At 60.8% G+C, this 20,651-nt stretch overlaps 1 protein-coding gene and 1 long non-coding RNA gene across 2 annotated transcripts in view; both read right to left on the bottom strand.

Annotated features, from left to right (window-relative positions):
- Positions 1 to 329: 329 nt before the first annotated feature.
- LOC122479135 lies at positions 330 to 2,130 on the bottom strand. The gene is made up of 2 exons (XR_006296239.1): positions 1,777 to 2,130; positions 330 to 622 (listed from the first exon to the last, which is right to left on the bottom strand). It is a non-coding gene; the product is annotated as an uncharacterized LOC122479135 (long non-coding RNA).
- Positions 2,131 to 4,471: 2,341 nt separating this feature from the next.
- The window catches only part of LETM1 (leucine zipper and EF-hand containing transmembrane protein 1), a 41,272-nt gene continuing 25,092 nt past the window's right edge, over positions 4,472 to 20,651 (bottom strand). Inside the window, 8 exon segments of the mRNA XM_043573181.1 lie at positions 4,472 to 7,494; positions 8,554 to 8,692; positions 9,683 to 9,870; positions 11,263 to 11,397; positions 14,209 to 14,343; positions 14,896 to 15,039; positions 15,382 to 15,513; positions 16,791 to 16,910. Coding sequence (XP_043429116.1) covers positions 7,345 to 7,494; positions 8,554 to 8,692; positions 9,683 to 9,870; positions 11,263 to 11,397; positions 14,209 to 14,343; positions 14,896 to 15,039; positions 15,382 to 15,513; positions 16,791 to 16,910 — 1,143 coding nt within the window. The 3' untranslated portion in view covers positions 4,472 to 7,344.

The raw sequence follows: 20,651 nt of genomic DNA, 5'->3' as shown, positions 1-20,651 counted from the left end.
AACTTATTAACAGCCGAGAAGGTTCCTGCTTCATGTAGAGGGCCCGCTAAGGGCTTCACCCCAAAGCCCAGCCAGGTCCCTTGCACCCTTAAGGGTCGTTAATAGTTTGAGGTGATTCTAGTGAGGATATTTTATTTCCTTTGGCCTTCTTTCACAGGGGAATTAGGTTTCTATAGGGTTTTTCTTTAGGAGATGTATTTTTTGGACTTCAAAGCAAGCTGGTATTTTCATACAAGTTCTAATTGCCATGTGTTCTGAGTGAGGAGGCAGTTTCCAGGGGGGGGGGGGCAACCCTGCACGCAGGTTCAGATGTTATTAGATGTTACAAGTTTATATATATCTATATATATAATTTATTGAGTTTTTACAAGATGTATTTGCTGTAGATTTAACACTTCTTACGCAATGCTTTTAGACTTTTATAGCCCAGACTGCTACCTTTCAAAGCTTGGGAGAGAAAGCCGTGAATTCAGTTTTGTTACTTTTTGTACTGTTAATGGCCCGCATTTGGGTGGCTGTCTTGCTCATCGGCCGCCAGCCGGGCAGCGGTCCAGGGTGGTCTCTGTTCTCAGGTCCCCAGCCTCATGGGGGTCAAAGGTGTCGGCCCAAACTGGCAGATGCGCTTTCCAAAAAATAAACAGAGACAACTGGTTCACATCCCTGCTCTGTGCTTTCTGGTTTCCTGCCCTTTTGCAACCCCAGGCAGTGTCATCCTCTCCACCTGGGACAGGTTGTCCTCCGCCCCCGGAGGAGGGCGGGGAGGGCGGGGTCACCGGCTGCCTGGGTCACAAGCCCTCTACAGGTTTCCTGCTCAGGTCTCTGGCTGGGATAGGACAAGCCCTGGGCAGAGCCAGGGTCAACGTGGTCCGGTGTGTCCAGCTGCACGGGGGCACGGCCCCGGCAGGGCAGAGCCTTAGGACCACCGGTGGCCTTCACTGCCTCAGTCCGAGGTCCCCAAGGGCAGGGGGTGCAGACACCGTAGTGTCCACGGGAGGGACGATGAGACCATCACGGGGCAGGCCTCCCCTTCCTTGGGGGGCTGTAGGCCTGCCAAGCCCCCTGGCTGCCCCCAGCTCTTGGGAGTCCACATGGGCTCTGGGGGCCGAGGCCTCCTGGGGAGGGGGAGGTGGTTTCTAGGTGGGTCCCCCCCCCCCCCCACCCCCATGGAGCCACATGTAAGCAAAGCTCTCACCTGGCCTCTGATCCACCAGACCCTGGGACAGTGGGCTCCACTCTGCTGGCCATACTCCTGCTCCTGGACGTTCCCTTCCCCATCCCTGGCCTGCCCCCCCCCCCCCCCCCCCCCCCCCCCCCCCCCCCCGTCCTATGATTTTGGGCAGATGCTGCTCCCTGACCCTCAGGGGGCACTGAGGAAGGACCCAGTGACAGGATCTGGCCCCCTCTGCTCCGGGGTCTGAGGGAGTGGGGCCACGGAGGGGGCACCCACCCGCACAGCAGTGCAGCGCGGGCGGGGGGGCAAGTCTGGGAAGACTCACAGGGAGACCGTGGTGCCGCCACCGGGCGGTGAGACTGAAGAGGGTTCTGGGACAGGTGCCCGTGCGCAGACTCGCACAGAACTCTCTGGAGCCTAGCGCTGCCCAGCCCTCCCCAGCTCCCCAGGGGTTTGTCAACCGCGTGCCCCTCCCTCCCCTGTGGCTCCTCACATTGTCAGGTCTCACCATGAAGGGCCGCAGCTGGTTAACTAGCCCCTGGGCTGTGTGCGCTTTTACTCTGGCTTCTAAGAAACTGGCTCCCCTGTGGCTGAGTTCAACTCACCTTCCACGAGTGACGAGTGATGGGTTTGTGGGGCCTCCCGGAGAGCAGGCGAGGCTACCAGGGTCCTGCCTCCGGGTAACCGATAACCGGTGCCGCCCAATACCTTGACCCCACTCAGGGAAGCACTCCCCACACCCCTCCAGCCTGCCAGAGATCCCATGTGTTCTGTGTCCAGAGCGCGGGGGGCAGGAACAGCGATGGAGGCCAATGAGGGCGTGGACCACGTGCGCCCTAGCCCAGTGGGGTTCTGGGTAGGGGACTGGGGAGCCCGGGGACGGGGCGGAAGGAGCCTCAGGGAGGCGGGGAGCCCTGCGGCGAGCAGGGGGGCCGGGAGCCCGGGGAGAGCCAGGGAGCCTCGGGGCGGGGGACCCGGATGGGAAGGGGGACCGGGGAGCCCTGGGGGGAGCCCGGGCCGGGGGGAAGGGGGGGAGAGGCGGGAACCTGGGGAGGGGGAGGAGCCCTGCAGGGAGCCGGTGGGGGAGGGCGGGGGGCGGGAGGCAGGAAACGCGGAGGCGGGCGGAGCGCGGGCCGGGAGCGCCCTCTAGTGCCTGCCGGGCAGCGTCCCAGCCCCCTCCCCCGCCCCCCGCCCCTCCCACCACCCGTGTCCCGGGCGCCTCTCCCGCGCGGTCCCGCTGGGCTCCGGGTGCGCGCTCGGGACGAGGGGCCTGGCCGCCGGGGGAGAGGCTGTCTTCCGGACGCCGGCGGAGACCCCGGGCGGGGCGGGCGGGCCGGGAGAGGAACGGACCAGGCGGGCAGGCAAGCGCAGCCCTGCCCTCCGCGCGGCCCGGAGCCCCTCTGCACCTCACCCGCGGGCTCAACCTCTTCCCGCGGCCCCGCCCCTGTAGGGCTGCACCTGTCCGGCGGCACCTGCGGCTCCGCCCCTCACCTGCCACCCGGGCTGTCCGTCTCCCCGGAACCGGTCGGCTCCGACCCAGCCCCCGGGCAGGCCTCAGGGCCGACACGCCACCCCGCCTCGGCGGGTGGCGAGCTCCCCCATTCCCGAACCTCCAGGCCCGACCCCGCCCCTCGCCTTCCGCTCCGGCGCCCGGGCCGGCTCCACCTGGGTCGAGTGCCTCCACACTCCTGCCCCCTGCAGGCTCAGCCTTCGCAGTCTGGTTCCTACGAGGTCCGCTGCCCGCCCCCCGCCGGCCTGTCCCGCTAAACTGGACGTCATCCGTCATCCGCGCACCCTGCGTCCTCTTCCCCACGCGGCGGCTGCCAAGGTCTTCAGAGGCTGCGTCCCCACACGAAACACACTCCAATCGCCTCCCGCACAGTTGACTGCTGCTGTCTCTCCTTGGACCGGAATAGCCCCTAACCTCTCTGCCGGCAACTTTTCGAAGGGGGCAGCCATGTCCTGGATATGCTGGTGCTCCCGTGGGGCCCTCAGATTTTCCTGGCCGGGCGCCTGGGGCAGGAACGCCGTGGGGGAAGGGGGCAGAGCCAGGGCACCTGGCCAGCAGCCCTCCCGCCCGGCTCCCGCAGCACCCAGGGGCCCCGGCTCACTGCCCCCACCACCCCCGGGCACCATTCTGTGGGGTTTGCAAAGCAGGACGAGCGGATTCCAGCGCTTCTGCGGGTCCACCAGCAGATTCTCGCTAAAGAGCTTCGGGGGTAGACTCTCCTGAGAAGAGAACCAGGGCAATAATCTGCACCAGCGGGGGCGTGGATGTTTGCTTGCCACCCACATGCTCTCTCTGCTGTTTCCTACTCGTTCTGTCCTCATTTGGGCCAGGAGCATCCCTTCGGGCCAGCTGCTGTGTCCCTGCAGCGCCACCTCCATAAGCAATCCCTGCCTCCGCCCCAGATCAGCCTTCCCAGAGCCCCGGTGGCCCTCTGAGTCGTGGAACCGAGAAACGGGCTGCAGACCAGGCCTCGTGTTCTGGGGCAGCTGCTGGCCACAGGCTCACATGGCCCCTGTCCCTGGCCACTGACTCCCAGGCGTGGCCTGGGGAAGGACCCCACGGAGTGAACACATGCCTGGATGCCTGCCAGGGGCACCACAATGAACCTGGATGGGAGCCATTGGCCCAGGGCCCAGGCAGGGGGAAGACAAGGGCTGAGGCCCCGGCGGCCCTCAGCTCCCCAGACCTATGGGGCGGAGGGGACAATGGCCAAGGCTGGCCTCAGGGAGAGAAGGGACACGGGTTAGGGTGGCCTCTGGGCAGGGAGGAGACCCAGCAGAGGTGGAAGGATCCCACACAGCGCCCCATGCAGCCCGGTGCCAGTGAAGGGGTGAGGCCGCCTGAGACAGGGTGGAGGTCCTGGGCTCAGGGCTGTGATCTGTCCCTGGAGCGGGGCCGGAAGGAGTGGCAGGATGGGGGGAGGTAACACTGTGCCTGTCCTGCTCCCGGCGCCCTGTGCCAGGTGGCCCCCAACGGGGGGCCTCGGCCCTTCACTCTAGGGTAGAGCACAGGCAGCTTCAAGGAAGCCCTACTGCCCACGTGCCCCCTCGGCGCTCTGGGGAGCAGGCTGCAGGGTAGGGAGGGCCCCTGCAGCATCTGGGGCCCCCTCGGCGGAGCACGCAGCCCCCACTCCCAGGAGCCATCAGAGTATTTCACACAGAACCATGCCCTCCTGGGTGACCCTTGGGCCAGGAACCCGGTTGTGCCCACCCAGGCCCCAAGGCACCCGCTGCGGGCTGCGGGCGGGGGAGCCAGTCTGGACAAAGCAGCCATCGCACGGCAGGCAGAGGTCATGGAGACAGTGCTTTATTAAACCTTCTCCTTACATCAAATTCAGCGTCTAGTCCCCACCACAGGGATCGGTCTGGGTGCACGGCCCGACGCGACACGGAGGCCCGCTGTCACCAGACAAGCAGGCACCCCGGCCGGGGCTAGAGCTCCGGAAGGGGACTCTCCATCTGGAATCTGGCCTCACGCGGCACACTCACACCCATGGTCACCCGCCACCCCCTTCCGCTGCAAAGGCAGAACCAGACCGTGGGGGCACAAGGCTGTCACAAAGGCAGACGCTGCAACCACCCTGACGTCTTCCATTGGCTTCCGCTGTGTCACATGACTCAAAGACCTTAGTCTGAACTGTTACGGGAGCAGCAATGTCCTATTTTAATAAAAACACTATTTCTAAAAAAGATGTTTATACACAGCCCGGGAGGGAGGTTCTCAGTGGAGCGGGCCCTGGGATCCCAGGAGGACACATGGAGACAGCGCTCAAAGGCCAGGGGGTGCTGCCCTGCTGACCCCAGGGCCGCTCCGTGAGAACCACCGCCTGCAGGTCATTCTTCAAAAATTACAAAGTGCCCTTCACTTACAAAGGCCGGACTCTGACGTCCCAAAAGGGCTCTAGGAACCACGTGCCAACTTCCTGAATCCCAGGTACAAGAGTGGGCGTTCAGGCGGAGTGAAGGATGAGGCCTGTGCTAAGAATTCCTGTTTCATTTGCAAGTAGTCTTTGCCCTCCCAGGCACCCGAAAATACGGGCGCCTCCTCCTCCGGAGAGAGCGCGGGAAGGCTCGGCCGCAGGCGGTCAGGACACAGCCGCCTCTGAACACCTTAGCGCACAAGCCTCCGCTCTCTAGACCCGACGTACTGGGCCTGCACCCAGACACTGATTTCGGCTGCAGTAAGTGAGGTTCGGGGCAGTAAAAGCCCACACGTGACAGAGAGGGAGCCAGCAGCCGACTTCGCCAACACGGAAGGCCGCCACCAGCAGGTCAGGCCCACGTGTGTTCGAGAAGCCCCCCAGTAGCTTCTGGGGGTGAGCGCTGCTCCCGGACAGCGCAGAAAACCCAGGAGGGGGGTTCCAGGGCAGCGGGCACGGCAGGAGCGCCTGGCCGCCGCCGGGACAGCATCCATGAGGACGTCCGGAGCGCCGAGGCTGAAGACAGGGGGTGGGCGCGGCTTGCTGGGCCCCAAAGCAGTGCCTGCTGGAAAGACAACCGCCATCCACGGGGCACGTGGGCCACCCAAAGCTGGCACACACACGCGCTCCCTACAGCTGAAAACCAGGCTACTGAGATGCGTGTAAGGTCATTCATAGATAAATTAATTAAGCATCTAGAATATATAGATTTCCTTCTCAAACAACTGAAGGAAAAACCCTTTAGAACCCAGCTGCTACTTTACAAAGGTTTACGTTTGACGATACATAATCGTATTCCTATTTTGTCAAGTTTCCTCTTTAACGGCTGAACGAAAAGTTTCAAGTAATTCAGATCCATCGTTTCTGGGTGCTCCGCCTCTCCTGGCTGCTCTGGCCACTCAGTTCCTATGTCTTCCAGCCCCTCTGCTTGGCCTCCCCTGAGAGAGCGTTCTGGCCCATAACGGACCCGGCCTCTGAAGGACCAGTGACACAGAGCTGAGACCACAGGCCGCCCACTGAGCACCACCGACCTCAGCTGCCAGGTGCCGAGACGGCCAGAGGCCAGGGCCGGGCTCCAAGCCCAGGGAGGCCGCCCCGCTTCCCCCAGGGGCACACCAGGCCGGCCCTACGCGGACCCACGGCAGGATTCTGCCTTTCCGAAGCCCCCTCAGGACGCGCCACCCACAGGACCGGGAGCACGGCCAGCGGCCTACTTGTCCTGGGTGGGGGCGGGGGGCCAGGGGACCGAGTTAGCAGCGCCGGGAGCAACGAGGACACCGCGGGGCTGCGGAGCTATGGTGGGCGAGGCGCACGCAGAGCGTCGGCCTGGACACGCGGGGGGGACCTGCTCTGATCACCCACAGGGGCGATGAGGTGCTAAGGACCCAAACTGGGAAACTTTCTGAAAGCTACAAGAGGGTGGTAAATTACTCAAACGGAAATGCTTCATTTTCAAGGGCTTCATTAGCATCTCTCACGGCATGATTCACGTTAGCTGTTACGCACGTGGCAGGCGGACCGTCGTGTGTAAAAATTCTGTACTAGTCAACTGGTGAGGGACTAGGTGAAAATCAAAGGTTAGAGCAAGGAAGAGCTGACACACCACGACAGGGGGCTCGCACAAGGCACGACATTCCTGCCAGACAACTGTGGTTTTCCAGAGGCCACGCGATCCCCGTTGCTACAGAGACGACCTTGGAAATGGGCACGAATCGGTGCTTTTAACGCTGACGGGCAGGAACCCGAGTCCGCAGACTGACTGCCGGACACTTGTCCAGAGCTGGGGAGGGCCGCGCGTGCCTCCTTCCCATCTGCACGCTGCAGGCTCCACGGGCACGGGGGTCCACGCGGCCGGTCCTTTCTCCTCCCGGGACAGGTGCCACCAGCTTGCGGCACTCGGCGAGGCGCCTCCCTGCCCCAGTCCGGCCGGGCCCACCTCTGGAGCCACGAGGCCCGCATACGGCCACCACGCCTGGGGCCACAGCAGCACCGTGCCACCGTGTGAATCCGGACGTGATTCCCTGCAAGGGTTCGGGGATTCCAGACTGAATGAATCTTCGTGGAATGATGAAAATTAAAAATTACTTGATTATGGAAGTTTCTGATTTATTCCAGACAAAATACTAGATGCGTCACTAAGAATCACCTCAGAGCCATCACTACCACAGCAGGACCGCGGCAGCCGGCGCGGCGGGGTGGAGGCAGACACGGGATGGGCCCGAGGCGCACACGAGCAGGCGGCCCCTAGTTCTTCACTTCCGCGGCCTCCTTCTCGGCCTTCTCCTTGGCCTTCTCCTTCTCCTCCACCTTCTCCTCCTTCTCCAGCATGGCTACAATCTCGGCCACCTGGCCGGTGGAGATGTGAATGTCTTCTTTGTCCACCAGCTCGATGACCTACGCACACGGGAAAGGACCAGGGGACTCAGGGGTGGCCTTGTCCCTGCGCGGCGCTTTCCCCAAGGAGCACGCCGGGGACACGCCGGGAACACGGCGCGGCTCCCCCTCCAAGCCGCGTCCTTGGCTACCAGGCCGAATGGCCATCAGTGACGTCCCAGCAGGGGAGCCCCGGGGTCCTTCAGCTGCCCTGGTTCTGAGGACTAGACACCACCCACCCCCAGGAGGCCAACAGGCTCCCGAGCCCCAGGCCAAGCTACAAGCCACGAGGGAGAGGGGCTCCGGAGGCAGGGGACGTGTGGCTCTCGAGGGTGCTGGGTGTGCCTCCTACGGGCCTGGCATGCAGGAAGGAGCAGCGGAAGGCAGGCCAGGTGGACACAAGGCCGGGGGGCCTGCCCCGGACAGAGTGCAGCGCTCTGAGTGCAGGGCGAGAACACGTGAGCTGCCGTCCACACCAAGGAAAGGGGCCCCAGGGAAGGGGCGGGTGATGGGGGCTCGGGCCTCCCAGCCTCTGCTGCCGGCAAAGCAATGACCCAGCACGTGCATTTGGTACCGTCTGGCCTTGCGGCTGAACTACATGGTAAGTTAGCGGATACGCTCGGGAAACGTGTAAGAAAATCACTAGCTGGAAACACCAGGAACCGTTCCGACACCCGTGAGGGGGCTCTCTCCTCAGAAATGCAAGGCCCCAGGCCTCCTTACAAAGGGGGATCCCATTCTGGGTCTCCCGGGCTGCCCAGCTCCCTGGGCCCCCGCGCCCACCAGCTCGCCACCAGGACCGAAGCCGACCCACAGCAGCCCGCCAAGGTCGGTGTGCCCCAGGCACCCTGCTAACATGCTTCCCAGACTGCGCCGCGGCCCCGCGGCCCCGCGGGAGGCGGGGGGAGCCAAGTGTCCTGTCAAAAAGCGGGTGGGCTGCTCTGGACGGACATTCCAACCGCACCACTCCTCGCTCTGTGTGAGGGCAGACACGGGGCCGCACGTGCCACACGCGCCCCCCCCCCCCCGAGCAAGCCCTCGGCTGGGCCTGGTGGCCCTGACCCGGCCCCGCCGACTCACCTTGACCAGGTCATCGATGTTGACCTTGCCATCCTTATTTTCATCCAGTGCCGAGACCAAGCTGATGAGCTTGTTTTCCGGAATGTGCTTGATCTGCTTCATGGCACTGATGAGCTCGGTGACGCTGATGACAGTCTCCCTGGGGGGGACACAGCCTGCATGTGGCACAGACGTACCACAGCCTCACCAGGCCTCCCACGGGTCAGCTCGACCCGAGCAACTTCTCCCTCCCTCCAGGGCCCCTCACCCCTGCATTTGGGAACGCCCGGCCAACTCGGACACAAAACCAGAGACCATCAGTCAGTCCAAGGTCTCCCTGTGTGTGCAGTCCCCCGGTGAGCCCCGCCTCTCCACTGGTGATGGGGACGGGGAGTCCCGTGGTTACTAGGACCAGGTCCCTCAGGCCTGCCCGTGCCGTGGTCAGAGTGGGCCCACCCTGCACAGTAGGTCACCCCGGGAAGGGACACTGACCTTGTCCTGGGGGTGAAGGCCCCCCAACCTGAGGACAGCAGGACCTCTGCAGCCAGCCCACCCGCCCCTCAGAGACGTGGGCGCTCAGAGCGCAGTGCCCAGCCCACGGGAGCATCGAGTGTCAGCCGCTACCACCCGGCAGAGTCGTTTCCTTGGCACACAGTGACCTCCAGAGTGGGGGCCATCACCGAGCGCCTTGTGTGTGGAGGGCTCGGAAAGAGGGAGGAGGCAGGAGAGCACCGGGAATCTGGGAGAACAGGAACTAAGCGTAGCTGTGGCCGGAGGGGGAGGAGAGGCTGGGGGTTCCCAGGGGAGCTGTAACCCTACGTACATTCTGGAAGGACCAGCTTGACAGAAGCCTGGAGAGAGAGAGGTGTGCACTATGGTGGCCAGGGGGAGAGGAGCCAGGCCACGGCTGTGGTCCTGACAGTGGCCAAGGTGTGCGTGTGTGTGCATACACGTGTGTGTGTGCAGAAGAGGCCACCCTGAGAGTTCCTTCAGTAAAACAATCACTGAGAAGTGGACACTGAAAAGATGTGGCTGGGCTTCTGGCTGGAACCACTGGGTCAAAGGTCAGGGGCTGGCACCACAGCAGAGAAACACTCCAAGGCCAGAAAGGCCCTGGGCTCCCCTGGGCCGGCACCTGAGGCACACTCACCCTGCAGGCGGGCTGGCGGCGGCCGTGCCCAGTTTGCCGGCCGTCTGGTCCGCCTCCAGCTGTGCCAACAGGCCGTCTATCTGCCCGATCATCTGCTGCACTCTCCGCGTCAGCCTCTTGCTGGCCTTAGACTCCTCCACACAGACCTCTGTGCCCGCCTTTGAAAGTTCCTTGATCTCTTGCAAGTCCTAATGAAATGATTTAGCGATAAAAGATTGTCTCAAAAAAAAAAAGAATCTTACAATTAACTTTATCTTGTAACAATTAAATTAACCCAAAGTGGCATCACAAAGATAAAAAGTTCCAGGTCATTAACAAAACAGAAACCCACCAATTCCAGCCACGGAAAGCTGCAAAGTCTTATTAGCTTGGTTCTGTAAACCCAAATACTGTTTCTGTAGCAAAGAATGGAATCTATTTGAGTCTCAGCTTTCTTCATGTTTCTTTTAAGACAATAAATAAATGGTTGAAAGAATTAAAGAACAAGAAATGTCTTCTTAAACCCTGAGTCAGGATTTTCCCTGTGAGCAAGCATTACAGGGAGGATGGAAAACGGGGCTAGAGACGAGGAACTGTCTCTTCCGAGTACGTCTGTGAAAACACAGGTCTTTTACACCTTTTTACAAAGTAGGCTCTACACCCAACGTAGGGCTAGAACTCACGACCCCGAGATCAAGAGTTGCACACTCCACCAACTGAGCCAGCCAGGTGCCCCAAAACAGCTCTTTGAAAGCAGATTAGAAAGTAATATTTAGAAAACCAACAAACACGTTTTCCTTAGAAACACACACACACACACACACACACACACACACACACACACAGCGTACGTAACAGAGAAATCTCTTTCCGGGAAATGTGAATGAAACTAAGATTTCCTTTATCAAACGTCCAGGCTTTTTATCCCATCCCTCACGTGCCTTTAGAAACCACAAGGGGCAGGCCCCTGTGGACGAGGAGGGTGGACGGCCAGCACCGCAGGACTAGAGCAGGTGCCGTTCACCAGTCGTTGAGCAGAAGGGGTACTGAGCACCCCTGGGATTTCTTTCCCCGTCCAGGTCTGTGGAGCGGCCCCCACCCCCTCACCTGGCGGCCCCGCCCACCTGGCACCCCCTCACCTGATGCCCCCCCCACCTGGCGGCCCCGCCCACCTGGCACCCCTCACCTGATGCCCCCCCACCTGGCGGCCCCGCCCACCTGGCACCCCCTCACCTGATGCCCCCCCCACCTGGCGGCCCCGCCCACCTGGCACCCCCTCACCTGATGCCCCCCCCACCTGGCGGCCCCGCCCACCTGGCACCCCCTCACCTGATGCCCCCCCACCTGGCGGCCCCACCCACCTGGCACCCCCTCACCTGATGCCCCCCCACCTGGCGGCCCCGCCCACCTGGCACCCCCTCACCTGATGCCCCCCCCACCTGGCGGCCCCGCCCACCTGGCACCCCCTCACCTGATGCCCCCCCCACCTGGCGGCCCCGCCCACCTGGCACCCCCTCACCTGATGCCCCCCCCACCTGGCGGCCCCGCCCACCTGGCACCCCCTCACCTGATGCCCCCCCCCAACTGGCAGCCCCGCCCACCTCGCTGTAGTCCTGCACGTCTTCCTTCAGCAGCTCCAGCTCCTCCTTCTCCTTGGTCAGGGACGACTTCTGCTCTTTCAGCTTCGAGCAGGCATTGCTGATGATGTCGATTTCCTCTTTCGTTATTTCCTCTTCCTGTGGAGAAAACAAGGGCACACCAGGGAAAACCCGGTTGAAGGAAAGCCCTTCCCCCTCCACCCCGCCGGAGAGTCTGCTCCCACCGCGGTGGGCAGAGGCCAGCAGAGACGCGCAGTGCCTGTGCTCACTGCCCACGGTGCCCGGGCGCGCCCCGAGCGTGGATCTGACGTGCACGCGCACTCAGGAAACCATCGGCCGCCCCAAAACCTCGGGGGTCACACACTGAGCAGGTCCCGGAGAGCGAGCTCCTGCACACGCGCCCTCGCTCGCCTTCTGAGTGGGAGACCCCGCGTTGTCTCACGCCTTTCAAGTGCTGAACAGTATCCCACCCGGAGCACCTACCCAACGCGCTCACCCACTGGTTTATATTGTAGCTCCTTTGAGCTTCCACAGACGTCTTAGAAGACGTCCGTCTGTGTCAACAAAAAGCCTACTGGGATTTTGATGGTTCTGAATCTGTACATCGGTCGGAGAACTAACACCTCGCACGCATCTATGAGCGCAGGAAATCTGTTTTAGGTAATCAATCTCAGCACTTCACAGCATTCAATGTACAGGTCAAATTTCTCCCTAGTAGTTCACTTTAGGGGCTGGAAATGACACACTTTTTGAAATTTCGACCCCACTGCTCATCACCAGTACGCAGGACACAGCTGATTTGTAGCTGCCCACACCGTCTGTGAACAGGCAGCTTCATTGCTTCCTTTTGACGGAGTGGTTTTCTTCTTTCTTGCCTAGGTGTCCTGGCCACAACCTCTGCACGGTGCGTAGCAAGAGTGGGCGCCCTCGCCAGGGGCCACGCCAGCCGCGGCACCTCTACAGATGTCCTCACTGGGGTGAGACGGTTCCCCTCCACTGGCTGAGAAGTGTGTTTTTAATCAGGAAGATGCTGGATTCTGTGAAGTACTTCCGCATTTACAGAGATGGTCGTCTGTGGCTTTTCCCCTCAGCGCGTTGCCACTGTGCCGTGTTCCCGGACAAGCCCCCCGAGACCACGGTTATCCTTTTCACAGAACAGATGCAAGGGACCCGCTGCATGTCTGCTGACAACTTTCACACCGTGCTCACGAAGGACGCGGTTCCGAAGGCTCCTCCTGCGGACCTGGTGTTGGCTGATGCTGCCGATGCTTGCCGCAGTGAGCGAGGAAAAGACCCCCCTTCGCTTTCTGCGAGCAGTCTGTGTGGGACCCCTTCCCTACACGTTTGGACTCACAGGAGCCTCCTCGCCTGTGAAGCCACGTGGGCCTGGGTTTCTCCGTGGAAAGGCTTTCGGCGCAAGCTCGACTTCTGCGCTGAGGGAGAGCTGTGAGCGTTCTCCGTCGGGCCCCGCAGACAGCCAGCGCCGCTAAAACCTACAAGGCCGCACCGCAAGAGGGGACGAGCCACCTGTTCCACCCACTCTTTGCGGCATCTTTCTGGGGAAGAAAGGTCCTTCACTTAATTTTTTTAAAGGCTTGTGCTTCTTGCTGAGAAATCCTTGTTAAGCCCTAGCTCTCCTGAGACTCCGAAACGTCTTTTCACACTTAGGTCTTTAATCCGCTGGAAGTGGGGTGCATCCGCTTCCGTGAAGACAGCTGGGCACACCCACTGGACTTAATGACAGGTGCCTCCTTCCTCCTGAACCACGTGGGCCCAGCCGGGTTCCATCTCTGCTCAGCTGTCCACATCCCAGCCTTGCCCCACCTTAAAAACAACCCTGACACCTCGGGCCCTGGCCCTGACCCTTCCCCGGGTCACCCTTTGAGGGCAGCTTGGCCAAGTTCTTGGGACCCTCTCTCCCCGCCCCTGTCCCCCACCCGATGTGCCAATACCGCCACAGGTCTGCTTCCATCTCTCTCCTAGGTCGTGTCCCAGGATGGCCTTGGCCTCCCTCCCCACCACTGTCCCCACCCCCCAGCAGAGGTCTGCCCCGAGCCCCAGGCCTCCCTGCCACCTGCTCCAGCGCCCCCCGCCCCCCCAGGCCTGGAGAAGGCTGAGACACCCCAGGGGGCCTTTCCTGCCACCTCTGCTCCAAACTGCTCCCGCCAAGGCCACAGACCACCTCCCCCTACCCATTTGGAGTCAGTCTTCAGGCCTCCCCCACCAGACCCTCAATACTCCTGACAAGGCCCACCCTCCCCTGGACGCAGCCCCCTCTACCCAGGCGTCAACGTGTCGGACCGCAGAAGCGGGGCCTCCATAGCCCCGTCTCTTCTGACCTCTGGACCTGGAGGCCACCCGGGACGCTGCTTGAAATCCCCCAACATGGATCTGCTGCCCGGGCCTCACTCCTCCTCCGCCATCTGTCTACCTGACTCCTGGGAGATCAAGACGGAAGGCGTCCCACAAGGGGAGGGGGCTACAGGCAGGACAGTGAGGCCACCCTGAGAAGAACCCCTAGGATGCACAGCACATCAGACCGGGGCAGGTGACAGCGGGCAGGCCTTCCCACTGCACAGCCCAGCCAATAAAAGGGCCTGTGGACCTGCCTCCAGGCATGGGGGGCCCTGACACTCGGGGTACAGAGGGCTGGGAGGAGGGGGTGCTAAGTAATGGATGCCTCGACCTTCCAGGTGCTCAGGCCCAAAGCCTGGAGCCCAGCTGGCTCTTCTCACACCACACTGGGCCTCCCAGAAACATCGCCAACCTGCGGCCTCACCTCCTCGCCCCACAGCTACTTACTATTGTCCAAAGCCAGGCCGTGACCCCCGTGGCCCCGTCTCCTCAGGAGCCCCTGCTGCACAAGCCAGCCCCCCTTCACCCTCCGGTTGAGCTCCAACACAGCCTCCACCCCTGGGGGGGGAGGGGAGGGGGCGCGTGCGCGGTTACCTTTGAGCCTTCCAGGACGGGGGCGGGGTCCTTCAGGGCCTCTGACGGCAGAGTCACCTCAGACACTTCTGGCTGCAGCTCGGCCACAGGCCTCCCAGGGACGGCCTCTGCCGTCACGTCCGGCTCTGCTTCCTTCTGAAATGCAAGACCACTGCCAGCTCAGTGCCTCCGGCCGCCGTCCCGAGGCGTCCACACCGGCCCAGGCTAGGGGCGCGCTTTCGACAGGCCTGCTCCGAGCTGGCGGGCGCTGTAAGAACCTGTCAACCAGCAGCAGGTGACGCGCCTTCTGTGGGCTTCACGGCGGGACCCCAACAGGTGCAGTGACGCGGCCCTGGGGGGCTGGGCGCTGGCGTTTCCCAGGTCAACCAAGGCCCCTGTATTCCATCCTCGGCCCTGCCCTGACAGCTCTGGGAAGCTGCCCACACCTTCCAGAGGAGACACCTCAAGGGCCACGTGACCTGCCGGCCAGGTCCTGCCCCCACTTCAGAGCCGCAGCCCCCCGCCCCGAGCACCCCTGCGTCCGCTGTGCCACCCGATGGCCCCGGGAAGGACAAAGGAGGCGGACCGTAGGGACCCGGACCCGGTTCACCAGCAGTCTCCGGGAAGGCCGAAGACCACCGTCGGCCTGTGCCCCGCTCCACGCGGCCCCCTCTCCGGGCAGGTCCAGGGGCCCTGCTGGCCGCTCACCGCCGCCTCTGAGAGTCTGCGCAGCTCCTTCTCCCGGTGCTCCTGCCGGATGGCCTCCTCCTCCTGCAGGGTGGCCTCCAGCTTCGCCTTGTTGTCCACCTGCTCGCCCTCCACCTCAGCCGCCTTCACCTGTGCTTCTTTCGCCTTCAGAGAGGGGACACCTGTGAGGGGGGGGATGCCGGAGAGGCTCACACAGCACCCTGCCCCCAGCCTGTGTTTCTGAGAGGGGCCGCTGTCCGGGCTTCCGAGGGGAATGGATCACACCGCGGGGACCCCAGGGGCGGGCAAAGGCCACCAGGCGGCCAAGGGTCACCCTCTGCACACACCACCGGAGTCCTCGACGTTCAGAGAAAAGATGAGACGAGAGAGAAGCAGGGAGGGTGGATCCAAGGGCTGCCCTGGCCGAGGAGGGGGCCTCTTCTGCAGCTGCTCCCCCCAGAAGCGAGAGAGCCCCTTCCAGAGTGAGCCGCAGAAGGCAGTACGCACCACGATCTCCGGGAGCGTCTGCAGCGTGGACTTGAGCTGGTCAGCGGGCGAGAGGGTGTCGGGGAGGTACATGGCCCGGGACAGGATGAGCAGGGACGTGGGGATCTCCTGATGAAGGTGCAGCTCCAGCCACTGCAATCGGGGGTTCGAGACAGACTCACCCACTGGCCGCGCCCCGTCTGCCTAACCCGGGACCCGGACCCTGGAACGGTCCTCTCTGTTCTGGTTTGATGGCGGGGGAGGACTCGAGTGGATGGGCGCACCGAGTCGCCGAAGGAAATTCTCCCAAGAACAGGAGTCCTCAAGTTCCACCACGCCCACCTACCGCTGCCTCTTACGACCTGCCGCCCACCCTCAGGGAGTCAAGCACGAGATGCCACACGGCATGGCGGCCGGGCTCAGAAGAAACTGAGCGAGACGCCCAGACTCTGTTACCGAAGCTCTTCACTTAGAAGTCACGTAAAAAAAAAAAAAAATGAACCACAATGGTAGCACCCGTGGCCTCATGAGGCCTTCAGGGCCCCGCATGCCTGCCGAGCGCCCGCACTGCTTAAGGCTGTTTCGCGATACAAAGACGACCTTCAAAGTGACAAGGAAGCCCATGAACATGTGTGGACACTATCTGGACGCAGGACGGGAGGTGGGACAAGAAGGAAGACGCACAAACACTCGGATCCCCGACAGCGCCGTGGGGCAGCGCCCACACTCACACGTGTCCTGAGCGTGCTCAGAGAAGACTGGACACAATCCCAGGCACGCGTGGGGGAAGACACGGGGAGACTCACCCTCCAGAGAAGGCTCCGTCTGGGGGCCACATAACAAACACCGCTTGTGCCAAAGGAGAAGCGGGTACCGACATATATCCGTCTACACGCGGAGGGGAACCGCCAAGGAGGGTGCCGGCCGGCACCAGACACGCCATTAGTCTTCGGACGCGACAGCTGAATCGCTGTGAACGCGGAATGTCGCCTCCCACTCAACCTGAGGCCAGCTGCAGAGCTGGCCTCTGGGTCCCGATCAAGGGCCCTCCGGGCTGCCAGAGGTGTCAAGACAGCCAAGAGAGGCCCCTGGGGTGGGCTGGCCCGGGCCTATTTACCCAGAGGTCTCTGGCCTCAGTTAAGAGGCCGACTGAAATTTCAAGGGAAGTTAACCTCGTCCTCATCTGTCCACAGATGACCAGGAGGGGACAGTAAGGCCGTTATCGACCAAGAGCAGGGGAGAAAAACCAGGCAACATTCAGAGCCGTGAACACATGGCACGTGACAGGGTCACCACACCCTCGTCCGGACCCCCAGCCAGTGGCGGGGGGGGGGGGGGGGGGGCTGACACCACCGGATCCCGGGGAGGTCTTGGCACAACAAGCCTATCGACGCTGGCCCGACAGAAGGGAAAGCCCCTCAACCACGCACCTGCTTCAGCTGCTCCCTCAGACGATCCTCTGTGACTCCAAGGGCCCGCATGCCTCGTGCCCGACACGCTGACTGCAATTCCTTGACGTTCAGGCTGTCCACCCCTTCCTCGGCGATCAGCTACAAGAGAAAGCCGACAAACTACACACGGAAAGGTCATCAGAGGTGGTGGTGCTTATGTGACACGCTTGGAACCCAGCGTCTAAATGCCAGACGCTTCCCTGATGTGCCTCACCAAGCGCAGGACGAATCGCCACCACTGAGGCCTCCGCTCCGGGTCCGGAGTGACCAGGCTGTCCGGTGGGGGGTGGGGGCCTCGGGGAAGCGCACGGTGGCCAGGACCGATCCGGCCTCTGCCCAGGCCCGGCTCCTCGCTCTCAGCGCCCCCTTCCTCTTCCGCCACCTCTTTGTGAACACCCCGGCTGTCCTCCCCACCCCACCACGGGTTCTCAGGATCCTCAGGACAGAGGAGGAAGGAGGGAGAGCGGGGCGAGCCTGACCGCAGCCAGAGCCCCCTCCCTCCTCCTCAGCCTGAGACTACGGTGACGCAAGGGAGAAAAATAAACCAGAGTCCCGGAGACGGAAGACACAGAATGTCGCGGAGACGGTGCAGGGGTGGCAGGGGAGGGGACAGAAGAAAGAACCAGAGTGGCCCCAGGTCGATGCCGCGCAGGGGTGCACCCGCCACCTCATTCGGCCCCACTCAACCTCACGACGACCCCGGGAGGCAGACGGGTCCATCGCTTCCCTTTTCCAAAGAGAGCTTCTCATCCCAGGCTGACTGGAGATCAACACGCAGGTGTGACAGGGTTTCTCCCAGCGGTAGCGTCTCACGAACCATAGTGACAAAACCATACCCAGAATGACGGCAGGACACCAAGCCGGTCATGGCAGAAAACCCTTCTTGTCCTTTCACAGACACACCGGCACCTCCTGAACCCGTGGCGACCACGAATCCGACCACTAATCCAGCCTTCACGCGCGCGTCTGTGTGTGAAGCATGTTGCACGGGTGGGGTCGCACGCATGCACGCACACGCTGCTGGGGATTCCTGGAAGACTCCTGCAGGCTGTCGAGCACGTTAACCACGGCTTCTCTTTCGGGTGCTAACTAGCTCTGCACGGTAGGACCATCCGGGCTGACCTTCTCCCACCGCACGACAACTGGGCTGTTTCCGCTGTGGGCTTATAATGGAAAACCTCGTTTTTCCCCCTCTCCCCATCTTCCTGTGGGAAACACGAATTCCACGGCGCTTCCGAGTCTACCTCCTCACATGGCGTTTTCGGTGGTCGCTCTGGGTGTTACCGATGGACGCACGCCTTCCGCGTCCTTGTTCGGGTCCAAGAGAAATGTGGAACCCTCACCCCCGGACGCCCCTCAGCCCTCTCCTACTCTAAGCTCGTCTTAATGTCTCTTCCTTCCAACCCCACACGGCACTGTCGCTTCTGTCTCAACTATCACACGGACTTTAGAAGGCAAACGAGAAGGCAAGTCTACTGGGTTTACCCATATGTTGCTGACCACCTTCTTTCTACCTCGTGTTCCAGAGATCTTTGAACAACACGGCTTAAACTGTCCACAGGTCCACTTATGCACAGGTGTCCCTCGACACAGCAGTGCCGTAAGCGTCCGTTTTCTTTTCCCCAGCTTACTTTATTACACAAACACCGCATACGATACACGTAACCCACAAAATAGGGACTAATGAACCGTTTATGTTCTCGGAAAGGCTTCAGGTCAATAGTAGGCCATCGGCAGTTAAGTTTCTGGGGAGCCCAACGTCCTGCACGGAGGGCGGGGCTGTGCCACCTGCTGGCCCACCGTGGGGCAACAGAGAACAGGACGCTCCCTCTGCTTTGCGTTTTTAATGGAGTCAAATCCATGTGGTTTGGGTACTTTTCCCTTTAATCTTGGGCATTTTGTTTCTTTCTAAGAACTCAACTTCAAACACCACAGAGCCAAGAATCCTGTAGCAAGTGCAACTGTAAACACTGCCTTTTTATACACACTCACCACGGACTTTTGCTGCCTTCTAGACAATTTATTTTGCCACGCGGTATGACTGCAGCTGTGTTAACTTATACGCTGTAACCCTATCTCACTCACGCGTGAAGGAAAGTTCTACTGTGCCGGGACCGTGCCGGGCGAGCGCAGGGCCCAGCGTCCTAAGCCCCACGTTGTTCAAGGGTTGATTACTTCCTGTTTAGAGACCCTCCTCCAGGTCCTCGCGGGGCAGACGTGCTGCTGGCCGTTCTGTTTCCTTCTCCTGAGAAGGTCTTGATTCTCCCCTCTTTTTCAGAGGATATTCGCTGGACACAGGATTCTGAGTTGACAGGTTTTTTCCAGTATGTGAAAAATACTGTTCCCTCCTCCTGGCTGCCACAGTTTCTGATAAGCAGCTTGCTGTCCCTGGAGTCACCCTCCCTGTGCCAGACGCCGGTGTCGCTCACTGCCGTCACGATTAGTCCTCGGCGCCGCTTAGTGTCACGGTGATGGGTCTTCATGTGGACTTCTTTGGGTTGGTCCTGCCTGAGGTTCACCCAGCTTCTAAAATGTGTTGACTTCAGGGGCGCCCGGGTGGCTCAGTCAGTTAAGCGGCCGACTTCAGCTCAGGTCATGATCTCTCGGTCTGTGAGTTCGAGCCCCGCATCGGGCTCTGGGCTGACCGCTCAGAGCCTGGAGCCTGTTTCAGATTCTGTGTCTCCCTCTCTCTGACCCTCCCCCATTCATGCTCTGTCTCTCTCTGTCTCAAAAATAAATAAATGTTAAAAAAAAAAATTAAAAAAAAAAAATAAAAATAAATAAAATGTGTTGACTTCAGGGGCGCCCGGGTGGCTCAGTCGGTTATGCATCCACTCTCGATTTCAGCTCAGGTCACAGTCTCTCAGTTTGAGTCTGCGCCCTGTGTCGGGCTCTGCAATGACAGCACGGAGACTGCCTGGAATTCTCTCTCCCTCTCTGTCCTTATCCTGCTCACACGCTCATGCATGCGTGCATGCTCTCTCTCACAAAATAAATAAGCTTTAAAAAACAAATACAAATAAAATGTGTTGACCTAGGTCTTTTACTGAATGTGGAAAGGGTTCAGGAGTTATTTCTTCAAGCACCTTCCCAGCTCTAGCCTCCCTCCCCTCTTTCCAGAACTCTGATGACGAGTACATTAGATGCTTTCCTCTAGTCCCACAGGTGGCTGAAACCCTGCTTGTTTTTTAACTGTTTCCTCAGATGTTCAAATGGGTGATTTTTTAAAGCTTTTTATTTATTTAAGCGATCTCTATACCCCACGTGGGGCTTGAACTCACAACCTCAGATCAAGAGTCGCATACTCCTTGGGGCACCTGAGTGGCTCAGTCAGTTAAGTGTCTGACTTCAGTTCAGGTCGTGATCTCACAGTTCATGAGTTCAAGCCCTGCCTCGGGCTCTGTGCTGACGGCTCAGAGCCTGGAGCCTGCTTCAGAGTCTGTGTCTCCCTCTCTCTCTGCCCCTTCCCCACTCACACTCTGTCTCCCTCTCTCTCAAAAATAAATAAAACACTAAAAAAAAAAAAGTGGCACGCTCCTCCAACTGAGCCAGCCAGTGCCCCCAACAGGCAATTTCTATAGTTTATCTTAAAAGTTCACTGATGCTGTCTTCTGTCCTCTCCTTTCATCCACTGAGCTTTTTATTTTGGATTGTCTTTTTCAGTTCTAAATGTCCATTTGGTTTTTCTTCCTCCTCTTTTTAATGCTTATTTATGTATTTAGAGGGAGACAGCGCAAGCAGGGGAGGGGCAGAGACAGGGAGGGAGAGAGAGAATCCCAAGCATCCTCCGCGCTCACAGCGTGGAGTTGACCTGGGGCTCGATCTCACCAATTGTGAGAT

This window comes from Prionailurus bengalensis, chromosome B1 (assembly GCF_016509475.1).
Source record: "Prionailurus bengalensis isolate Pbe53 chromosome B1, Fcat_Pben_1.1_paternal_pri, whole genome shotgun sequence".
NCBI lineage: Eukaryota > Metazoa > Chordata > Mammalia > Carnivora > Felidae > Prionailurus > Prionailurus bengalensis.
This window is presented reverse-complemented; position numbering and strand designations above follow the sequence as displayed.